The sequence below is a fragment of the Fundulus heteroclitus genome, chromosome 20 (assembly GCF_011125445.2).
Source record: "Fundulus heteroclitus isolate FHET01 chromosome 20, MU-UCD_Fhet_4.1, whole genome shotgun sequence".
Taxonomy (NCBI): domain Eukaryota; kingdom Metazoa; phylum Chordata; class Actinopteri; order Cyprinodontiformes; family Fundulidae; genus Fundulus; species Fundulus heteroclitus.
Window position 1 is genome coordinate 35893968 of NC_046380.1, and position 20742 is coordinate 35914709.

General features: G+C 49.6%; 1 protein-coding gene and 1 long non-coding RNA gene across 5 annotated transcripts in view; one reads left to right on the forward strand and one right to left on the reverse strand.

Moving 5' to 3' along the window:
- zgc:92107 (MyTH4 and RhoGAP_KIAA1688 domain-containing protein homolog) overlaps positions 1 to 20742 on the reverse strand; it is a 41178-nt gene that overhangs the window by 12735 nt on the left and 7701 nt on the right. For 2 of the 4 annotated variants that reach the window (XM_012858387.3, XM_012858382.3), the window contains exons 2-3: positions 12564 to 13070; positions 916 to 2332 (exon numbers count right to left, since the gene is read on the reverse strand). In XM_012858387.3, the coding sequence (XP_012713841.2) occupies positions 916 to 2332; positions 12564 to 13070 (1924 nt within the window). The other 2 variants (XM_036151203.1, XM_036151202.1) reach the window with 2 other exon arrangements.
- LOC118567097 lies at positions 13024 to 15950 on the forward strand. The gene is made up of 2 exons (XR_004933475.1): positions 13024 to 13110; positions 14502 to 15950. It is a non-coding gene; the product is annotated as an uncharacterized LOC118567097 (long non-coding RNA).

The following is a 20742-nucleotide window of genomic DNA, read 5'->3' on the forward strand; positions in this document are numbered from 1 at the left end:
TGAATAAAACTAAAAATGAGCAATTGTCAGGATGAGTGAGGCGTTTTAAAACAAATTCAAATGACGAATGGAGCTAGAAGAGGCAACAGTCTGGCTGCAACACTAGGAGAGCCAGACTGTAAGCAGTCAGAGGGAAAGCTGAACGTGTTACAGTAAAGTTGTTGAGCTTTTCCCTCTGCCGCTGGTGGAGCATGGATCTGGGAATGCTGGCAGCTTCCTGGGAAGCTCAGAGTCAGGTTGAGGGTTAACAGCAGGGATGTCCAGCTCCAGTCCTGAAGGCTGGCCTCCTGCATGCTTTAGAGCGGCCCCTGCTGATTCAACCCCATTTAGCTCCTAGCGCCTCATTAAGGTCTGCCAGGGAACCCACCACTTGATTCCCGTTGTGTTGAACAAGGAGAACATCTAAAAGAAGCAGGACGTCGGCCTAACGTTGACATTTTACATTACCGGGCTGCACTGCAAAAAGAGAACTAAAAATAAGTAAAATTCTCTTGAAATTAATGTATTTGCCCTTGATTTGAGCAGGTAAATGAGATAATTAGAAATCCTGCACTTGAAATAAGGTGATGGAGATGAATCGTTCCTATTTTAAGTGCAAAAATCTTATTCCATTGGCAAATAGTCCTATTTACCTGCTCAAATCAAGGAAAAAATACTTTAATTTCAAGAAAAAAATTCTTATTTTTAGGTCTATTTTTGCAGTGTGCGTTTCTTGGGAAATACAGAGAAATGTATGTTTACAGTTGTTAATGCTAACCTTGCTAACGTGGTAAATAGTGAAACCTTGTTTTAAAGTGACTGCTCTCTAACAGCAGTATGATGTCACCTCTGCTCATAAAAGTAATAACTATTACTGCTGAAGACCAGAAATGGGCCCGGCGCTCTGATTGGTGCATCTCTGCAGCCAGCGGTTACCTGTGAGGGCGGTCCTGGGGTCTCTGGAGACGAGAGGCTGGCCTGGCTGTTTATGCTCATCTCCAAGGTGTCCACCTTTTCGTAGGTTCTCTTTTGCCTCCCTGGTATTTCCAGAGGGGTGAGAGCAGGGGGGCCGTAGTTAGCCGTCCCATTAAGCGACCGCGGAGCCACGCTGATGTTCTCTTGCGACGGACACCTGCCTGTAGAGCTCCCTCCTCCTCCTCCTCCAAACCACCTGAGCGAGTCCGCGGGGGAGCGTGTCCGAGGTACGACGCCTCTCTCCCCCATCTCTGGGTCCAGCCCGGCTCTTACCTCCCTCATGGTGTTGGAGCGACTCACCACCTCCCTCATTTCTGCCATCAGCCTCTCGTTTAGGGCGCACAGCTCCCCGCTGCTGCCCACCGACCCAGGCCTGCCTGCCGCCCCTCCGCCGGCTACCACCCGCCTCCTGCTCTTTCGCCTCAGGCTGGGAGAGGGCCCCGTGGAGTAGCCCGAGTCCTGATAGTTGGCCGTGGCCTGTGGGGCCGTGGACGGGAAGTCCTGCGAGGCCTGGCTGCTCTGCCTGCTGTGCCGCGCGTCCATGGCGCGCTGCACCGTGGCCTCCAGGATCCGCCAGTTGTGCTTTTTGTCCAGCGAACTGGGGCCCGGCGTCCCGAGCTCTCGGTCCCTCAGCGGGCCTCGAGGCTGCTGTGAGGGCTGGGCCAGAGTCATGGCGCGGTCCTGTCTGGAGGTAGGGGAAGCGGCTCGCGCAGGCAGAGGAGAGCCGGACGGCAGCCCTTGTTTGGGATCCACGTTGACCATGTGCTTGATGCACTCCAGACCAGCTGGGCTGTAGTCAGAGGAAGAGGCGTCTCTCCGGTGTCTAGAGCCCGGCTGAGAGGAAACGGGGTGCGGGAGAAGTCGAGGCTTTTGGAGACTCTGGGTGGGCGTCAGGCGAGACAAGTGTTGTCCATTATACAGGTGTGCCCCCTCTACCTCCATATCTGTGGGGGGTTCATCGTATATGGGACTGTCTGTCACTGGCTCATCGTAGATGGGGGCGGTGCAGCCGTACGGAGGAGAGACCGGCCGCGGGGTGCAGGTCTGTGACCTATGGAGGAGCGGGCTGGGGTGGCTGCCGTCTGACGTCACCAAACAGAAGCTACCGTTGCTGGCTTTTCTTATGTGATGAGCCTGACGCGCGTCGCCGGCCGTTTTGCCAGAGGGGGCTGTTTTGTATCCCTGGTTGGGGTTCGCTTGTCCCCCCTGGGGCTTGTTGCAGGGGGCGTGAAGGGAAGCGGTGCCTGCTTTGCTGTGCGCGGCGTGCTGGAAGTGCTGCTGCAGTGGCGGGACGGGCTGGCTGCGCTGCATGCTGTTCACCTTCACCAACATGGCCGCTTTAGAGCCAGGCGCTGGCTGCCATCTTTGAGGGTTATCCCTGGAAAGACAGAGACGACATTTTTTAATTCAGAACAGGTGGTACAGTTTCTGAAAGCTAAACACTCTCTTGTAAAAGCGGCATCATTATGTAGAACTGCAGGAATGAGAGGGCTGGGAAAATCTCCAGCAATCCACGAAGCCTTTCGCAAACATTTCCCTAACCTCGGAAGGCTTGAGTCCATTTTTAGTCTGGCAGTCAGAGCCGCAAGACAATAACTCCTGTGTGCGTTGTGCAAGCAGGAGCCTAAAAATACCGAGCGACTGAACAAAACACGTCTCTGCTGAGGTCTTCTTAATAGGTGTGACTCGTGTCTGGGCAGCATACCGCGACTCATGCAAAATATTTACTTGCAGTTATCTGTAGATGGTCAAACGCCGACCTGCTGCTGGGTCACTGCGGGAACGTCTGAACTGGCAGGAGGTCAAGACCACAGTTACTCACCGTTGAGGTTTCCAAGAAGGTACTCTCCGCGTTTTTTGGGGTTGAACGACGGGCAAAACTTTAGAGCCAGGAGCCGGCTGCTAATCCCAGCAGCGAAAAACAATCTGCCATCAATCTGGTCTGCTGCCCTGGTCTGCTGCCCTCAGCGCTGCTGCTGCCTTATAATCCTCTACGGAAATCTCGTTGCTCAGCTGATCAGAACGGGGCTGATCTTAGACCAGCTTCTCTGTCTAAAACCAACATTACAACCCACACGTCCACGAGCCTACTCAGAGAAAAATCAGCAACCAAGTTTTGGTTTTTGCTTAGCCATAAGGCAAAATAGGCCGACGGGTCTAAATGGAGGCCAGGCAGACTTACCTTCGTCCAGTGCGGTAATTAATCACATCAAAGCCGATCATCTGCGTAAATCCAACCAAACAGATCGGCCGGGAGCCGAGAACCCGTGTTTAAAAGCGTCTCCTTACCAAGAAGGCTACGACTTGAGAGTGGGACTACAACGGCAGGAAGAGGACGCCGAGGGAGGAGAGCAGGAGATGGGAAGACCCCCTCCTCCTGCCCCCTACGTCTCTCTGGAACAATGCTGAAACCATTCCCCCGAGGTCCCTCACACCAACGCCAAACTTCCTCTAATCCTCCAGGCTACAGCATGGCCCTCCGTCTCGCTATCAGGACTCTGTCCATAACCCCCCCCCCCCACCTACTCACACAGGGTGAGTCACGCTGCCTCAGTCATTTGAACGTAAACACACACTCATCCTGAAACAGCCCCACAGACTCACCATCCAGGCATGGCCCGTTAACAGCTGGGGCCTCAACCACACGGCACACCACCCAAGCACCCCTGATCGACCCCCCCCCCCCCCCCCCCGCCACACCAAAGCCCACCGGGACGTTTTACTGCCCACTTAACACGTCCACAGACAGAACACCAGCTCTGACAGAGTGTTACGAGTCGGCGTGAGCGCGTTTGGTTACACAGGGTGGCCAGGTGACAAGCGGCAGCTATAAACATGTGGAGCCGCTTCCCGCTCCCTTTGAAACGGGGGGGGGGGGGGTTCTCACTCTGGTCTCAACAAACAGGAAGACGAGCCACCTCGGAAAGGTGACGCACAGCCGGCCGTTTGAGCGCCGGCAGAGGAGCCGCGGGCGCGCGCTAAACGGCGAGGCTGCTCGTCTCAGACCGTCCCAGCACAGAAGCACCTCTGGGGTCGATGCGGTCGCCTCGTGAATAAAACATGACCGTGCCTCTCCGTGCACGTTAGTCAGTGACTAACTCTGTGAGGACTGACCCCGAGGAAGAAGTGACCACCACTTCCTGTGAGTGGAGAATACTAGGCGGGTGGGAGAAAGGGCTTCCCTATACGCCGTCCAAACAGGAAATGCCTTATGGGATGTTCACACGCTGCATTCGTGGTCGACTGGGACTTTTACACACACGCAGGGCCTAATTGTGATGTTGTGGGAGGACAACGAGGCAAAGCTTTTACCAACTGAAACGAAAGAAAGAAAAAAGGGGCCTGGAGACGATCATCTCTTTAACAAAGAGCGAACAACCTGTTTAGACCAAAACCACATCGATCAACATATTCTTTAAACCAAAACCTAAATCCCTCTGAGAAGCTGTAGCTTAATCCACACGTTGACAAATGCTCTCCGTGCGTTCTGACTGAGGCTGAGCTATTTTGCAAGGAGGAGTTTTCACTCCCCAGGTGTGTAAAGCCGACAGAAACATGACACTAAATACTCGCGGCTATAACCGCAATAAAAGCCGGTTCTGCAAAGCGTCGACCCAACTGGGGTTCTTTTTTTTATTTAATTGGTTAAAGCTCTGAAAACCAAGGATCAGCTTTCTTCTGCTTTACATGTACGCGTCATTTTATGTTACCTAATAAAACGTAACTAGGCTTGTTGCTACTAGGGTGCATCTCCATTCTCGTGGCACAGAGCTTTTTTAAAAACTTTGTCAGGAAACGGTTTATCTGGTCCTAGCACATGGACAACATGGACCTTAAGAGGATGATCATTATGATTTTAGGGCTTTCGTTCGTTCTTTTTTTTTGCCAGGCTTGTTATCCCATTACGCAACAAACGCATACCAGTGAAACCCAGGTTAATGAAAGGGCTAAATCTAAATTCTGCATGAAAAGGAAAGCCAATCCAGCACAATGCTGAGAAAACCCACGGCTACAAAACACGGGGTAATTTGGTGGTGGTTCCAGTGTGGGGTCTGAAGGAGAAAGAGAAGAAAGAGAGAGAGAGAGAGGGAGCGTGTAAATGAGAAGGGGTGGGGATTAGTCGTGGGAGAGTGCAGCAAGGGAATGAGAGGGAAGGCAGGAATTCCTCAGGGCTCATTCAGGGGCCTTTGTGGCAGTGAGGCGAGCCTACCACAATGCATTGCTGTGCCATCGTCACGGCGACGCCTCCCTCAATGCTCGCAATGGAGATCAAGGAAGAGACAGAGAGAGAGAGAGAGAGGCCTCTTTGACCTCTGGTAGGTCCGCCGGCATCCAGGTTACGTAATGCAGGGCAGGCCTGGCCGTCATTCTGGCCGCAGAGAAAGTTGTTTAGAAAGCGTGGCGTCATCTGCTGCTAGGCGCTAGCTGAGGAGGGGCACTGCACCCTTACGGGGGTTTAAAGAGGCATGCTTACAGTCGGACCAGTCCAATCCCTGTTTTTCCCCCGGGGACACAAGCATACATCACATGAGAAGAGTTGTGCAGAAAACAGAGTGTTGTTGCTCATCCTTTCCTTCACAGCGAGGGGTTTACATGCGATGAAGAAATGGTAGATAAAATAAGTTTATAGAGCTCCTTTCACGTGGAATGAAGTAATCAGATTGCTTCTGATGTCGCAAATCAAGTTGACTGTCAGCAAATCTCAATTAGCCTCAGCTTCTCAGATGCCTCCAAGTTTCCAAGAAAAATGTTTCTGGAAGGAGCTTAGGCATCGGCGTTAATGTCTTTTTATCTAGAGACGGACATTTTCCCCTACTCTTCTTTGCAGAACAGCTCAATCAGACTGGATGTGTGAAAACGATTGTTTCTAAAGTCTTGCCATGGATTCTCTATTAGGGTTTGGGTCTAAATGTTAAGTAGGGCATTTCAACAGCATGAAGATGCTTTGAGCTGAACCGCTCCTCTGTAGATGTGTTGGGGGTCCTCCTGCGAGAAGGTCGGCCTCCGCCCCAGTCTCAAGGCTTTTGGAGCACCCAAAAAATAACGGTCTTCCATGATCGCCCTGTTTTTAACTCCATCCATCATACCATCAAGAATAGCATCCTGGTAAAATGATGCTGCCACCACCTTGGGGCATCAATACTTTTGCAAAGTACTTTACAGCATTTCTGCATGTTTTCAAGTACAGTTTGTCTCTATAACTTGGTGCTTCTGGGAGATTTTCACTCCATGACTGTAATAACACTGGAAAAGCCATTAGCCGCGTCACCGTGGAGGACAGGAATATGGATTTGGAAACTCCTAAATATGATGGAACAGCGGGGTAACAAAAACAGGTTATTATTAACGTCGGCTGAACGGGAAGAGGAAATGAGGTCACGCAGACCAAGTCGCTGCTGCACAAACACCTCGGAGAACAGACCAATGGGGTCGCTGCGCTGCGTAGAGGAAGGAAATTAAAGACACTGAGGAATCATTAAAGATAATACAGCGCCACTTGGCCGGGGTTCAAGGCCCGTCTCTCGTTTCTCCTTTTAGAATCACTTTTTGAAATATCAAATGAACGCATAAAAATCCGATTAAGGCTTTTAGGGGGAGCTGGTAGCATCCTGTTTCCTGTAAGAGTCCAACAGAGAGCCAGCTGTCCCGCAACAGCTGAAAAGACACGCCTCCCCTCCCCTGAGTCAAGATGTCTAGCAACTGTGTGGGTCGGAGGCTCCTGCAGCCCGGGTCTGAGAGGAGTGCCGGGCTGGGTCAGAGGACAGCCGGCAGGAGGGCTCCGAAGAACCCAACGCAAGGGGAGGACACAGACACCAGTCTGCACAAACTGAAAGTTTATCTGCCGCTCTTTTAGCAGGTCCAATAATAGCGTCTTTGCTGGAACTGTAGCCAGTGTCCACTCACTGAAATAGAAGCGGAGAGCAACGCAGAGACACAACGGTGCTGTAGTACACAGAAATGGGCCACCTCTGACGGTGTGAGCGGACAGAAGAGGTCAGAGCCGGGGTTCAGCTGAAAGCCGGCGCCGTCCCAGGAGCAGAGAGAGCGGGCTCACTGTGAAGCTCCCAGAATAAGAGCTGAAACAATAGAGGTTCTGGACACACTGTAATCGACCTCTTCAAGAAGACAAACTTTGCAATTATATGAAACCCAAAGTCCAAAGAGGGACAAGTAGAGAAAGGACTGGACTGCAGTCTTTCAACATGGAAAAAAAAAGAAAAGAAAAAGGCATCAAGTTAACTTCAATGAGCCCAAAGTAAAGAACCATAAACTCCACATGAAGCTTTTTTTATCAGGGGAAAAAAGAAAGAGGAAAATTGTTTGAAAGAGCAGACTTAAAACAGCCACTATAAAGATGGGGGTAAAAAAAAGAGCTTACCACACCAGGAGAGTGGAGATAAAACAAGTCCTTGCAGGGTGTGTAAAAACACTGCCACTACGTCCTGGAACTGGCTGCACATCAAAAGCAGGAACCACTTCTACTCTCGTAGTAAAGCGCCGGCAGAATGTGTGATGCATTAAAATCTTTATCTGGCCCCATAAACCTCGCCCTCGTTTCCTAAATGATCCCCAGCAGTGAGTCGGCCCGCATGGCTCACAGCCTGTTGCTCACACGTATGTAAGAGGAAGTCGCTTTGTTTTGGTTCTTTCTAATGCGTTTGCTTCGGTGTGCACGGGTATTTTTCTTCAAAATTCCCTTTAAAACTTCCCTAAAAACTGAAAGTGAAACAGAGAGTTTTGCAAAAGCTACACGCTGGTTTATTACGGCATAATCCCTGCTATCTGATCTCACATAAATGTAGCGGAATGCACTCATACAGGTAGTCATGCCCTCTTAACTTTTCCACAGGGATCAGATCAGAGTTAAGCTTCCCCTGACCAACATAGATCTATGGGTTTCCCTGCAGTCTGACTCATGATTTCAGTGTTGAAACAAAAGAAACAAAAAAAACAAAACAAACAAAAAGCACAACCAAACCGCTTCCCCCAAGTACAGACCCATGACAGGCAGAAAAACTTTGATAGGAGGTGATGGTTTTAAAGCAAAATGAAAATAAAGGGATTACAATGTTATCATTTCTGTGATAAATCACCTGTCTAACCTATATCGGTTTTTTATAAAAAAAAAAAAAACTGGTTGATGCATTCAAGGACTAAAAATTGTGGGAATTGTTAGAGTTCAATTGTTTTTAGTGGACCCAGTGGCCTTTGACAGTGAGATGAGATGAGAACAGACAGACAGACAGACAGATAGAAGGCCACAACACAATTATGCACAATGCCAAGGTTTTTTTTATTGGGAGACTCAGCCATTATTGTAGATTGGTGGGAAAATAATATAGTTTTTGCTTTTAGTTGTTTCTTTACAAATAAAAATCTAAAACTGGGGCGCACTCGTGGCGTAGCGGGTAGCGCGCCCCATGTTTGGAGGCCTTATCCTCAACGCGGTCGACCCGGGTTCGAGTCTGACCCGCGGTCCATTGCCGCATGTTTACTGTCAATAAAAGCGAGCCACTAGAAGCCGCAAAAAATGAAAGAAAATAAATAAAAAAATAAAAAATCTAAAACTGGTGAGCATTTTCTATTCAGCTGCCTTTGCTCTGCTACCCTTGAATACAATCTAGTGCCACCATTTGCCATTAAAAGTCACACATATTACAGTGAAAAAGGTAAAAGCTGAAGGGGTGTAAATACTTTTATATCATCAGTCTTTGCTCTTTTGTTGAAAATGTCAATGTGCCCCACCCCACACACAAAACCTAAGCAACACAAGAGCAAACGGCACTATACTGACACCATGAAACCATTTTGTGTTTTGTTTTAGCTCTAAAAGCAGGAAACCTGAAAGAGGTTACTGAAAAACCTCAGCGTCAACAAAAACACAACAAAGTCACAAAACAAGCAGGAAATTAAAGTTTCAAGTGTGAATTTCTTTGACTGGGCCTTAAAAACCAGAGCAGTGGTCTGCTCCAACACACCGACTGATACCAGCTCATCTGGCCATCGCAGCTTGACTGCTGCACGCTGGTAGCCATTTGTTTCAGGCGCGTGGGGCGAGGGTGTCTAAATCCTCAACACTGAATCAGAGGGTGCATACGGGCAAATGCGGCTCCTTTCAGCAAACGTAAACTTCCTTAAAGAACAAAAAAGGAAGCTTTCAGTTCCCCCTGCGGGCACAACTGTGTTCAAGAATGCCTTTTGTTCCCTTAACTGCTTCATTTTTGCCCCTCGGGTCACAGCCTAAGACAAAAGAGCGCTATGTTGCAGATGTAAACCGCCTCCATTCACTTCTCGGACGACTGGAAACGGGCAGTGAACCGGTCGGCACGTGTTCGTCAGCCAATGAACCTCACAGGTGTGCCGCTGAGAAGCTACCTGTGAACACGCCCACACAGCACCTCTACCAACGACGACAGAGAAGCGCAGAGGTCCTCCTTTAGTGTTACATTCAGGCTGATTCCCAGAGAAATTCAATAGAGGCATTACAATCTTATTTCCAACACCTGCCATTACCAGATAATGGAAAGTAATCGTTTTTGTTTTTCTTTCTCCAGCCCACAATGATCCAGTTTCTCGGTGGAGCTCACGGTACTTCCCTGATGAGCCGAACTAGCGTAAAGGCAGAGAAATTCCCGGAACATGTGATAAGACCTGGGGAATGATTCACAGACCTGGCACTCAGACAGACATTACAAGTGCGCTCATGTAACTACATTTGTCCCAGTGAGAGCACACAGACGCAGGTATGAGCTTTACACAAAGAGAAAGGAAGCTGCACCGTCCAAGTGCAGCTTAATTAGCTTTAGAAAAACTAAGCTGTCAGGAAACCACTCCGAGCAGACACATGCATTTCTAGCCTAAAACAAAAGGACGGGCGCCCTGGAATCGTCCCGTTTCCACGGCGGGCCCCGCTGTTCTCTGAAACAGGTCGAATGTTGACGTTTTATTCCAACGGTGCTGGAAGAAAAGGGAACATGTCGAGACACGTCCAAAAAAAAAGCTCAAGTGTTAATACCGAGAAATAAAAAGGGGAAATGACCCTCGGCCAAAAGTGAACATTTGACGAGTGGAAATAAACCACATAAGCGTCTTTGAAGGCTCCTTTTCCACGTTCTGTGTGGGTGCTGTGGTTTCCGGTTACCTGCTGAGACACAGAGGGTGGTGAGCATGTGAAGGAGCAGATGGCTGATTAGGGAATCGCTCCGCTCAGCTAAACGCTCCTCAGCTTTCCTCGCTGGGACACAGCTGCCAATTGTTTTAAAGGGGAGACCCGGAGGGTCTGGGAAAGCTTGGGACCCCAGAGGTCACACTCGGCCCGTGTTCAGTGAGCTGGTAGAAGAATTCGTTCCTCTAGAACCTTATTGTAATCTGTCACGTTACAACCACAAACCATAACGTCTTTTATTGGGTTTAAATGTGAAATACTATTTTTAAATAGTATTACTTTTTTAATTAGTATTACTAATTTTAAAATAATTCTTTTAGAAATGAGTGTGGCATAGATTTACATTTAAACTAGCGACGGGCGACGATGGCCAAGTTTTAAACATGGACCTCTTGGTTGAAACACAATGACCCGGTGCTTAGTAAGCACTAGCACGAGTTTAGCACCACTCACCTATAAAGTCCAGATCTGCAGAGTGTATGACCAATAAGGGTCCAGTTGATGGATCCATCCACCTGAGCTGTGGATCTCTGCGGCTCCTTCAGAGTTAAGCCGGGTGTACACTGTACGAGTTTTTCAGTCGTGGTACTTATATACATCTCAAACTGTGCGACGGAACCGCGGGGTTTCAAAAGTTCACCGCTCACGATCTGTGCGGCGCGACGCTCGGACGAGACCGGACTGCTCACACTGTACGTCGTCCCCCCTCTGGGACCGCTCGCTGTGGTGGACAGAGGCAGGCGAGCGACGGTAGGTGACAGGGACCCAGAGCAGGGGTTCGAGCCCAGCTCTGGCGAGGCCCGCAGGAGGCACCGGGCATCGGGGGAACGGAGGGGAGAGAGAGGAGGGACGAGACGCACCGGCGGCCGCGCGGCACGGCAAGTCGCCTGGCCCGCACCCCCCCAAGCAAGCGGAGGAGTGCCGAAACATGCGGCCAGCGCGTTGCGCGGACCGGACGGCTCGCCCTCCCCAACACCGGCCGGAGGTTGCTTCAGGGACGCCCGCTTCCCTCCCTCCGCTGGCGGGGACGGAGAGGAGGGGAGGGCGCCCCCTCGTAGCTCTGCTTGAACAGCAGGATGCGCTCACGAAAACCTCACGACAGCCGACTGAATTTCAAACATGTTTGATTTTCACCGATCGTCCGATTCCTGATCGGGAGGTAGTCGTGAGAAGCCAGTCCCCCCTCCTCCCCCCCTCTACGATCAAGCTGAAATTCGGCCCGATTCAAAAAATGCTCGCACGACTGAAGAATCGGCCCGAAAAGGGGAAAAACTCGTACAGTGTACGCCCGGCTTTACCTGGACCTCCTGGCTGCTTCTGACGAACTGATACGGATATTATTCTGCCATTTTCTCCATTTTCGGACAATGGCTGGAGCAGTTTGAAGCTTGTGACGTTTAGAGGTAATCTGGGCCGATTTCAGCTGTCTTCATGGTGCCGTCTGTTTACTGATGTGCTCTGAGCAACCTAACTGGATAACGTCTTAAGACAACTGGTGTCAAAGTAAAAGCACGACACTCTTTTCAGGTTTGTATTCTTAAACAATGTATTTTTCCCCCTGGCTGTACATTGAAGGCGGTAGTTGAACGAACAGAAGCAGCCAGACCATCCAGACAGCCGGAGCTTACGCCTGAACTCCTCAACCGTCTTCTTACGCTTCCAAAGTATGAAACAGAATCCCAGAAAAGCGGCGCAAGAAAGAAACTAATCCGCTTTCAAAGACAAGACCTCTGAAAACTCTCGGCGTTTAGCCGTGCTCATAAGCAGCAAGAATGTGGCGGTTCTGTTTGTTATTAACCACCGCAGCATTCTCTCGCATGCCTCTTGGGTTGCACTCTTACACGGCCCAGAGCCTGGATGTGTTTTAGGAAAAGCAAATGAGCGTTGCTTCGCAGCGGTGGTCATTACACAGAGGGACACTGAGATAGCCTCGGTGGCTGGGAGCCAGGGGAAACAGCAGTGGCATGTCTGGAATTTGACTTGGACGGGGAAAAAGATGTGGTTTAGACGAGGCCGCAAACACCGAGCACATGACGGGGGTCTCTGAATGACTTACTGTTACACCCCCCCCCCCCCCTTTCTGCAGCAGTTACCTTTCCTCGCGAGGGGAAACGATGTGCTGGCTAATATCGCCCCCCACATTTGGTAGCGATTTGCTCAAATGGCTCGGCACGGCTCAGGGGCATTCGCGTGGAAGCGTGGGACGTATGGAATGCACAGATAAGTGAAGAAGTGAACCAAAAAAAGCAGAAAGTCGGACCCAAATGGTCAAAAGTCAACACAATCTTGCAAACTCTCACAACAGAAGCATCTGAGGGTCTTTAAAAGCAGCGCTGACACAAGCTCTGATGGGTATCACGTTCCCTCGCTGTTCTCTGGTAATATGAGCCCATAATGATTAAACCTAATCTCCACATAAGTCCCCTAAGATGTAATCGCTTACCTCTGTGGGTCTTTGCCTTCATCCACATCGTGTTCGCCGCCGCTTCCGTCGCCTCTCGTCCGGCCGTCCGCCGTCGGGTCCGGCTCGCGGCTGGCGCTCTGCTCGGGGGGCTCCGGGGCAGCGGGGGGCGGGCTGTCCCCGTCCCGCTCGGCCAGAGGGGTGCGGCGCCCCTGGCTCCCCGCGCTGCACACGCTGCCGCCGGTGGATCTGTGGTGCTCCTCCGCCGCCCCTCCGGCCTGCCGGGCCTCGCTGCACCGCTTCATGGCCTGCAGCTGGGAGAGGGGCACTATGTCGGCTCCCTGGGGCCGGTGCCAGACCGTGCGGCGCCCGGCGGAGTTGTAGTAGTAGAAGCGGCCGCTGTGGGGGTCGAACAGCTCCCACCACTGGTTGCCGTCTGCCTGGCGGACGGGGACTCCGGGCGGGGGATCCCAGCCGCATTCGCCCGTGGTCAGGTTGACATACATGCGCTCGCGGGAGCGCGGCTCCAGGATCTCCACCCAGTCAGAGCTGAGGACAAACGAGGGACAGGGTGCAGCGTTACCGGCAGGTAAACAAAGCAAACAAAAAAAAAAACACACAGTGTATTCAACCGATGCGACGCGATCCCCCTTTAGAGGTCGCGGCCACGCATGAGCGCTGATCAGGTAGGCGGTAAACAAGCCACGCCGTTAGGCAGACTGAGAGCTTCAAAAACACACGTGTCCATATGGACAGAGCGTTGGACCGCTGCGCTCCCCACGCACGTCCATCTGTGTGCGTGCGTGCCTTCAGTGATGTCATCTCTGCACCGTGGAGACGCAGAGCGACGGAGCGCTACGCCGGCGCTCCCTCAAACCAGGAGGCAGGTGGAAACGTCGGCGGGAAGCCGGGCACGCAGCCAGCGGAGGCCGAACAGACCCGTAAGCTCTGGGTGCGCCACATAAACCGCCGAGCTCAGCTGCAAGCGCCGAGTCAGCGCAATGCACGCAGGACACGAGAGAAACTGAGGGGGGAGGAGGTGTAGCAGACAAAAAGAGAGGTGAAATCATCAATTTCTGATGATTGCTATTTCTCTTTAAAGCTGTATTATAAGTAGAGAAAAGAAAAGCATTTAAACATCTCTGTCAGGCCTCCCATTAATGATTCTTTATAATTAATAGGGAGGCGATGTCTTACAGTGTGAGCGAGAACAATGTGTGTAAAACCGCACTCTTTTAAGCCTTTCCGTTATCTGCTCAAAGTCTCGCTCTCTCTCTCTCTCTCTCTCTCAGCACGAATGGACACGTTCCTTTAAACAGGTTCTTCCTACTTTCTGACTTTATTGTCAAACACTTCACTGACAGTGAAACTAACTAACTTTGAATCTTCTTCGCTCCATAACTTCCGCACTGAGGAGTGTTGTCAGCACGGCCCGATGGTAATCGAGGTTATGCTGCATTCAGGCAAGCCGCTTATTTTTCTGTACAACTCTAATTTTCTGGTTTTCTTTGAGACCTGACCTGTGTTTCTAAAAGAACGCGGCATTAGGTTTATGTACTCAAAAAGCAGGAGGGTCTAAAATCATCTAATTAGTTTTTTCAGTCTCTGACTTTCTGTTGACAAACAGAAAATTCTTGGGTTTCAATCACTAGACGGCTGAATGGTTGTATTAACAAGAAACGCTCAACACAAAGCTGACAGAAAGAAATAGATTTGCATCAATGAGGGGATTCTAAAAAAGCTGCAAACATTTCATACGACGGATCCATTAAGGATTATGCATCACATCCGTCTTTTACCTACAGCTGTAAAAGTAGGAGTTTCAGACAAAGATCTATGCTGTAAGTTTCTTCTATACCTGGCCAGGTTATTCATAGGATAACAAGAGCTCTTTAACTAAAAAGTAAAATGCTTGAGAACAGGCAGGAGCTGTGTATCCAGGTCATGCAACTCTTTACTAAACTTGTTTCTTTCATCTAGTTCACCAGCGGAGGCCTTCAGAAAGCCAGCCCCATTCATGTGGGGGGGGAAGGCGTCTGCGAGCAGCTAGGAGGAGTCCCTCACCGAGGCTCAGCAACGCAGGACATGTTCACCCACAGAGGACCGCTTCCAGGCACCCAACATATAATCTGCTCTCTTCTCACACAATGACCACTTGAAGATCCTGGCAAGACGAGCTCCTTTCTTTTCTTCAGCGCCCCACCCAACTCCAGCTAAACATCTTCAGCAGAAAGGGCCCGCGGGGATGAACTGGTGTCGCCGGAATCTGCGGCACATTTGGACCTTTGCCCAGTTTCCAGCTCCTCTCTCCGAGGAGAGGAGAAGAGAGGAGGCCTGCTGTCCAGACTACCTGGGCTGCTCAGAGGGAGCAAGGAGCTTAGCGTGGATCAGAGCACCTCCACGGTCCGACGAATACGCACATGGGCTGCCGGCGCTCACGCCAACTCTCCGCTCAGGCTCAGAAATAGACACCAGAGAGTGGTGCCGGTCCGCTCTGCCAGATCCACAGCGTCACCCTTCCTGGCAGCGGCCCTGTGGGAACTACAGCTGCTCTCCTAGAGGAGCGCTGCGCTACCTGTTCACCAGGCTTTAAATATCACCTTCTGTGTGATCCGCTGCCAGAAGCAGCCTCCGGCACTTCCCACCCTAATAAACCGTCCAGGTAAACATGGAAGCGGGACTATAGGGGCCTTCCACATACCGCTTTCCCATGTGGTCCCCTGCCCTCTGCTGAGAGGCCATCTGTTTCCACCCCCACCCCCCCACCCCCCCTACACAAGCTCTAACCTCTTGAGGACGTGCCGTGTGTTCGTTTGCCGGCAGTCTGAATCGATCACCCGTACGTTTGTGAGGAAAAGGCCAGGTGTGCGTGTCTAAGGACAAAGCTGCCATTCTGGGGCCGGGACACGACTGCAGAGGTCCCAACAAGGAGCGCAAACTGCTAGAAGATGACTCACAGCCTGATTGGATCGGCAACACTTAATGGGTGGGACGCCTGGAATATAATGGGCCATTCAAAGCGAAGTCAACAGTCAACACCCCCCTCCATACATACCAGAGGCTTCATCCTTTTATTGCTCCCCGCCTGCCGAGGAGACGCTCCCACACTGAGAAGCCGAGCTCTTTGTGCTGCATTCAGCCCCGTTTAGCCGCGTTAATCGCCGCTTTCTGCAACGGCCAACGTCGCAGCCTGAGCCTGTGTCTGATGAACTCCGCGTGAACGAGATCAGCGAGAGGTCGGTCCCCGAGCCTAGGAGCGTAGCAGCGGCAAAGGACTGCTCCCTTTATGTAAATAAACAGCACTTAGAGCTGAGAGCTAGCCTGCGGGGCCTCTGTTCATATGAGCAGATAATCGCCGCTCGGGCTCTTGGATTAATACTGAAGAGCACTAAAAAAAAACAAGCAAGTTCCTTTAATAAAAATATGATTGAAATAAGCTTCAATCTTCTTTTTTTAATTTAAACTGAATGACTAGATTAGTTTACCTTAACTGTCCTCCATCCGTCTTCTACACCCACACAACCCTGCCGGGATTGTGGAGGGGTACTTTTATGTAAGAGCTCTTATAAACCCCCGCACCAAAAGTGGGTCTCTGGCGCTGTTATTTTGGGGGCAACAGGCTGAAAAGGTTGGGAATCCCTGCCGTAGATAGATCACCAGTCCATTAAAGGGCCAACTTACTGCCGTTTGTGCACCAAAGTGGTTCCAGTGCCTAACAGGAGCTCCTATAGAGCCACTTCTTAACTGGTACTGTAAAAAAAAAAAAAAAAAATGTATGTATATATTTGACTACATGATTATATACATCTCGTCCAATTAGGGATCCTTCCCCTCGTCTCTGCTGTGTTTTTCATTGGGTCTGACCACAGAAGAAAGTTGAGTTGTCCCAGCAAACAGATGCCCAAATATCACCAATCCAATTTACCCCCCCCCCCCCCCCCCACACAGGCCTAATTAGCTGATCTCATCGGCACCGGCAGCACAGGAAATGAGAGCTAAACTTATTTTACGGCAGAGCCCATCGCAGCCTGTGTCGATTTAAAATGACCGACGGCGATGGAGAAGTGAGCCAGAAATGGCGTTTATGGATTCACTAGGACGTCGTCGGCTGATGCTTTTTCCCCGGGTAGCACACTGACCTACTTAGTCTGAGTGAAAAGAGATAAACGGATGCTGAAAGAAGTTTTATAACAAAAATAGCAATCTTTATTTGTCATGGCATCAACGTTTTTGTGTCCTCTTGATTTACCCGTCCCTCAGGGAGCATTGTGGGGCTGCAGGGACTCAGGCTGTGGGACTTACAGCCTTCCCAGGACGCTAAAATCTCTACTGGCCAATCAAAGTTTCACAAAAAGAAAGGAGCCCAGCTATAAGATTCGGATCATTACATCTCTGCCTAATATTTATGTTTCAAACCGCAGGAGGAAGCCAGAGTGCCCAGAAAAACCTACGCATGGACGAGGAGAACATGCAAAGTTTAACCAAAGCGGTCCGGGCTGAGATTTGAATGCTGTGAGACGGCTGGAGCTGCAAAAAACACATCATGGAGCAGGCAGAACAGAAAAGAAGGGTCGTCTTTGTTAGCCAGGACTCGTAAACAGTACTTTGTGCATGCAGACGCCACATGACTGCATGTAAATGAGCCGCGGTCGCATGGGCCTCGGGCCGTCTCTCTGAGTGGAGGGGCGAACGTGAAGGAAAGGCCGAGGACGGCAGAGAACTATTCGCTTCCTGCTGCAAATGCTCATAAATGGCCTGGAATGCATTCTGCTGAGGTTCAGCTCCAACTACAAGGTTTCATGTCGACCTAAAATTAACTTGCTACCCAGGCGGTCTTATGACTGAGGAAGACAGCACCTGATTCACCTTGGGGTGGGGGTGGGGGGGTCCTGCAGAAGCAGGCCTCTTTCTGTTGCAGGGACTTAAGGGAAGCAAACGTTTCTCAGTCGCTGAACAGCGGGTCATTATGCTTCAAGTGACACTTCTGTCTGTGCCCAGAAGCACTGAAGAAGCAGCAAACGCTAAGAAATCCAGAATCTGTTTTACCCCAGTAACCCGCCCACTCCTTCGCCCACGGCGCTCCCCGTCTCCCGTTCGGGTCAAGGAGACGCTTCAGCTGCATGGTCTAAAAATAAGGCCGGGCAAATTGTAAACTCACGGCCAGGACCAAGAGGTACAGGGACGAAACACACACACACACACACACACACACACACACACACACACACACACACACACACACACACACACCGTCCCAACCCTCATATCAGTCTCAGCCTCAATGTGCCACAGGCTTCCAGAGGGAGGAATAAGGCCTCTATTGCGCAGATTTTACCGTCAGCTCCAAAAATAACCCGGAGTGAGGGCAGTTTTCCCACAGCGAGGGAAACAACATGGAATCTGCCCCATTGTTCGAACGCCAACGGCGAAGTGCAAATGGCACTTCTCCCAGTCGCTGTAAACACGGAGCGCTGGACAATGCAGGGCTCTGGAAATAGGGCAACGAGCAACCATGGGTCATTGTCCACTTCTGGGTGTTTGAAACAAACTCAAATACCAAAGCAGTTGTTTGGTTTCAACAAAGAGACAAAACAAGGCGAGCCAGAACAGAAAGAAAAAGAAACGAGGGCAGAGCGCTACAGCCTGGACTCTAGCGGCAGCGTTCAGTCAGATCATCAAGTAGCTGCTGAATGGCAGCTTTCTGCCTCGTTGCCACTCTGGCATGTTCTGATGGACCGATACGCCACCTCCAGAATGAGGAGGCGTACACTTTGGCTTTTCCTAATGGCGACATAACGGACAAAAGCTGCCAGGTACCCTAAAACAGGCATGCCCAAATGGCCAGGGGGACATTGGTGCGCCCCCCCCCCCCAATCTGCATTTCAAGAAACATTTGGTCCAGGTGTCTGAACATGGACCAAATGTTTTTAATTGGGCCAAAATTATTACAGAAAAAATAAAATCCTACAATTTAAAATGTTAAGTACTACAAGGTATTCATATTTTAATAAACACAATTTTAATATTGTCTTTAATGTCATATTAACATCTGTCCAATCATATTTAACAAGTCAAATGCAGACTTTGGTGCAATAAAATCTGCTTTGAATTCAATTGTTAAAATTCGCTGTGTTTTCAGAAAGCAACTGACCCAAATACTGTTCTTATACTGTGAGACCAAAAAGAGTAAAATTTATTTTTGTTAAAGAGTCAAATTAAATGATTCAAAATAATCTGTAAACTGGATGAACATATTTTAATACGACAAATGAGCAAAACCCTTTTTTTTTATTTTTGGATCCACAATGATTTACACATTCATTTCCTACAAAAAAAAAAAAAAGAAAAAAAAAAAAATCGGACTAAGTTATTTATTTAAAATGATCATGATGATTTTGCAGACCAGGTTAAAAATGTAAAACGTTTTTGGTTTTGGCCCTCGAGTTACTTTGACTTGACAATTTTGGCCCATGTACCAAAAAGTTAGGACCCCCCACCCCCCCTCCTGCCCTAGAACCTCCTCCAGCAACAGAGCCGCTGCCTGGTAGGGCTGAACAATTAATCGCATTTTCAATATATTCACGATTTTAAAAAACGCAATTTCCAAATCGCAGAGGTCAGCAATTTTTGGCTATGTAACAATTAGTGAATCAGACGCGTCCTTTAGGTGTTGGTAAAATGTTTGAAGTGGGTTTGCCTCCACATGGAAGGGAATACAGTTGCAGCAGTGAGATAATCTAATTTTATTACTTGTTTTAGAGTTTATATAATCATACAAAGCATTAAGTACAGGTCAATCAGTTTAAAACATAGACTTGCTTGTTGGTTGGACTTTATGTTCAACAAGGATTGATGTCCAAATCAACTAAAGCTGTTCTCTTGAACAATATTCTGATCAATAGAAACATTAAAAGTTCTTGTTTTAAATAGTCCTTGTTTACAAACATCTTTAGTTAGAGGCCATTTTTGTTGCTTGTGGTTAATGCAGAGAAAAGTCAAAATTTTGACTTTGCAATTTTGGTTGAAATACATCGTAGACAGAACGCAATCATTTCTGCACCAAGTTTAGATGCTGTAGGTCTTTTAGCAACTAATCCACACAGCGAGGAAACAAATTGATTTGTTGCTTGCATATGTTTAAAAAGACATTATAAATTAAACCGGGGAGAAAAAAATTGCATTAAATCGCAAAATTAAAGAAAAAAACAAACAAAACACAATTAGATTATTTTCCAAATATTGTTCAGCCCTACTCCCTGGGACCGCTCCTGACGGACCGGGCCAGGCGGCGCTCCCACTCTGGGTTCTCCACCCCCCCCCCCTCAAATCATCTCACCGCACGGGGAGGAGGAAAAAAAAAAAAAAAACCTATTAAAGATTGCACAACTCAGAAACTCCGGGGTTATTTTCCCCCGCGGAGCATGCAGAGGCCTGTGAACCAAATACGAGACATGATCTGGCAAAAAAACAGACTTCTGTTTGGTGGCGGATCAAGCATGTACAAAGTCTATTCAGCGCGGCTGCTAGGCAACCTGCTTATCTAAATACTGTAGAGCAAAGAGCGAGGGGGGGTGGGGGGGCAGGGAGCGGCGCAGAGCTTGGCAGCGGCCCCAGGACCTGTAACTGTAGACCCGCTTCTGTGTCCGGAGCAAACCGCCCTGAAACCAAGACGTCCTGCAGGAGGACAGGCCAGGGTGAGGTGCAAGACGCGTGACCGGACCGGGCTCCAGCTCACCGCCCAGATGTCCACAACAATCCAGAGAGAGGGGGGGGGGGCACATACCTCACATGACAGAAAAACGTCCTGCACCTGCTGCCGCTCACACATTCTCCAGAGCTTTTGTTTAACACCTCCCATTCCGATCATGTTGGGTTGGGTTGGGGGGGGGGGGGCACCCGCAGCATGGAGCCGTCCTCTCTGGGCTTTCTGAGGATCCTTCAAAGTGTTATGTTTCCAGTGCCAGTTGTTTTTGTCATTTTTAATAAAATCAGCAAAAAAAAAACAAAGTGTCTGGTCTGAACTGAAAAAAACCAAAAAAAAAAAAATGTTGCTGTAAAGTAGAACGCAAATAAACCTGCAGGGAATCGGCTCGTTGGAACAGAAACCGAGACTTTGGGCTCTTCAAGGTGTTTTTAAACAACGTAAATCACAAACTGACGAGGAAAGCTGAGTAGGGATATAATCTCCAGTAGGATCCTTCTTTTGCCGCCTTGTTTGTTA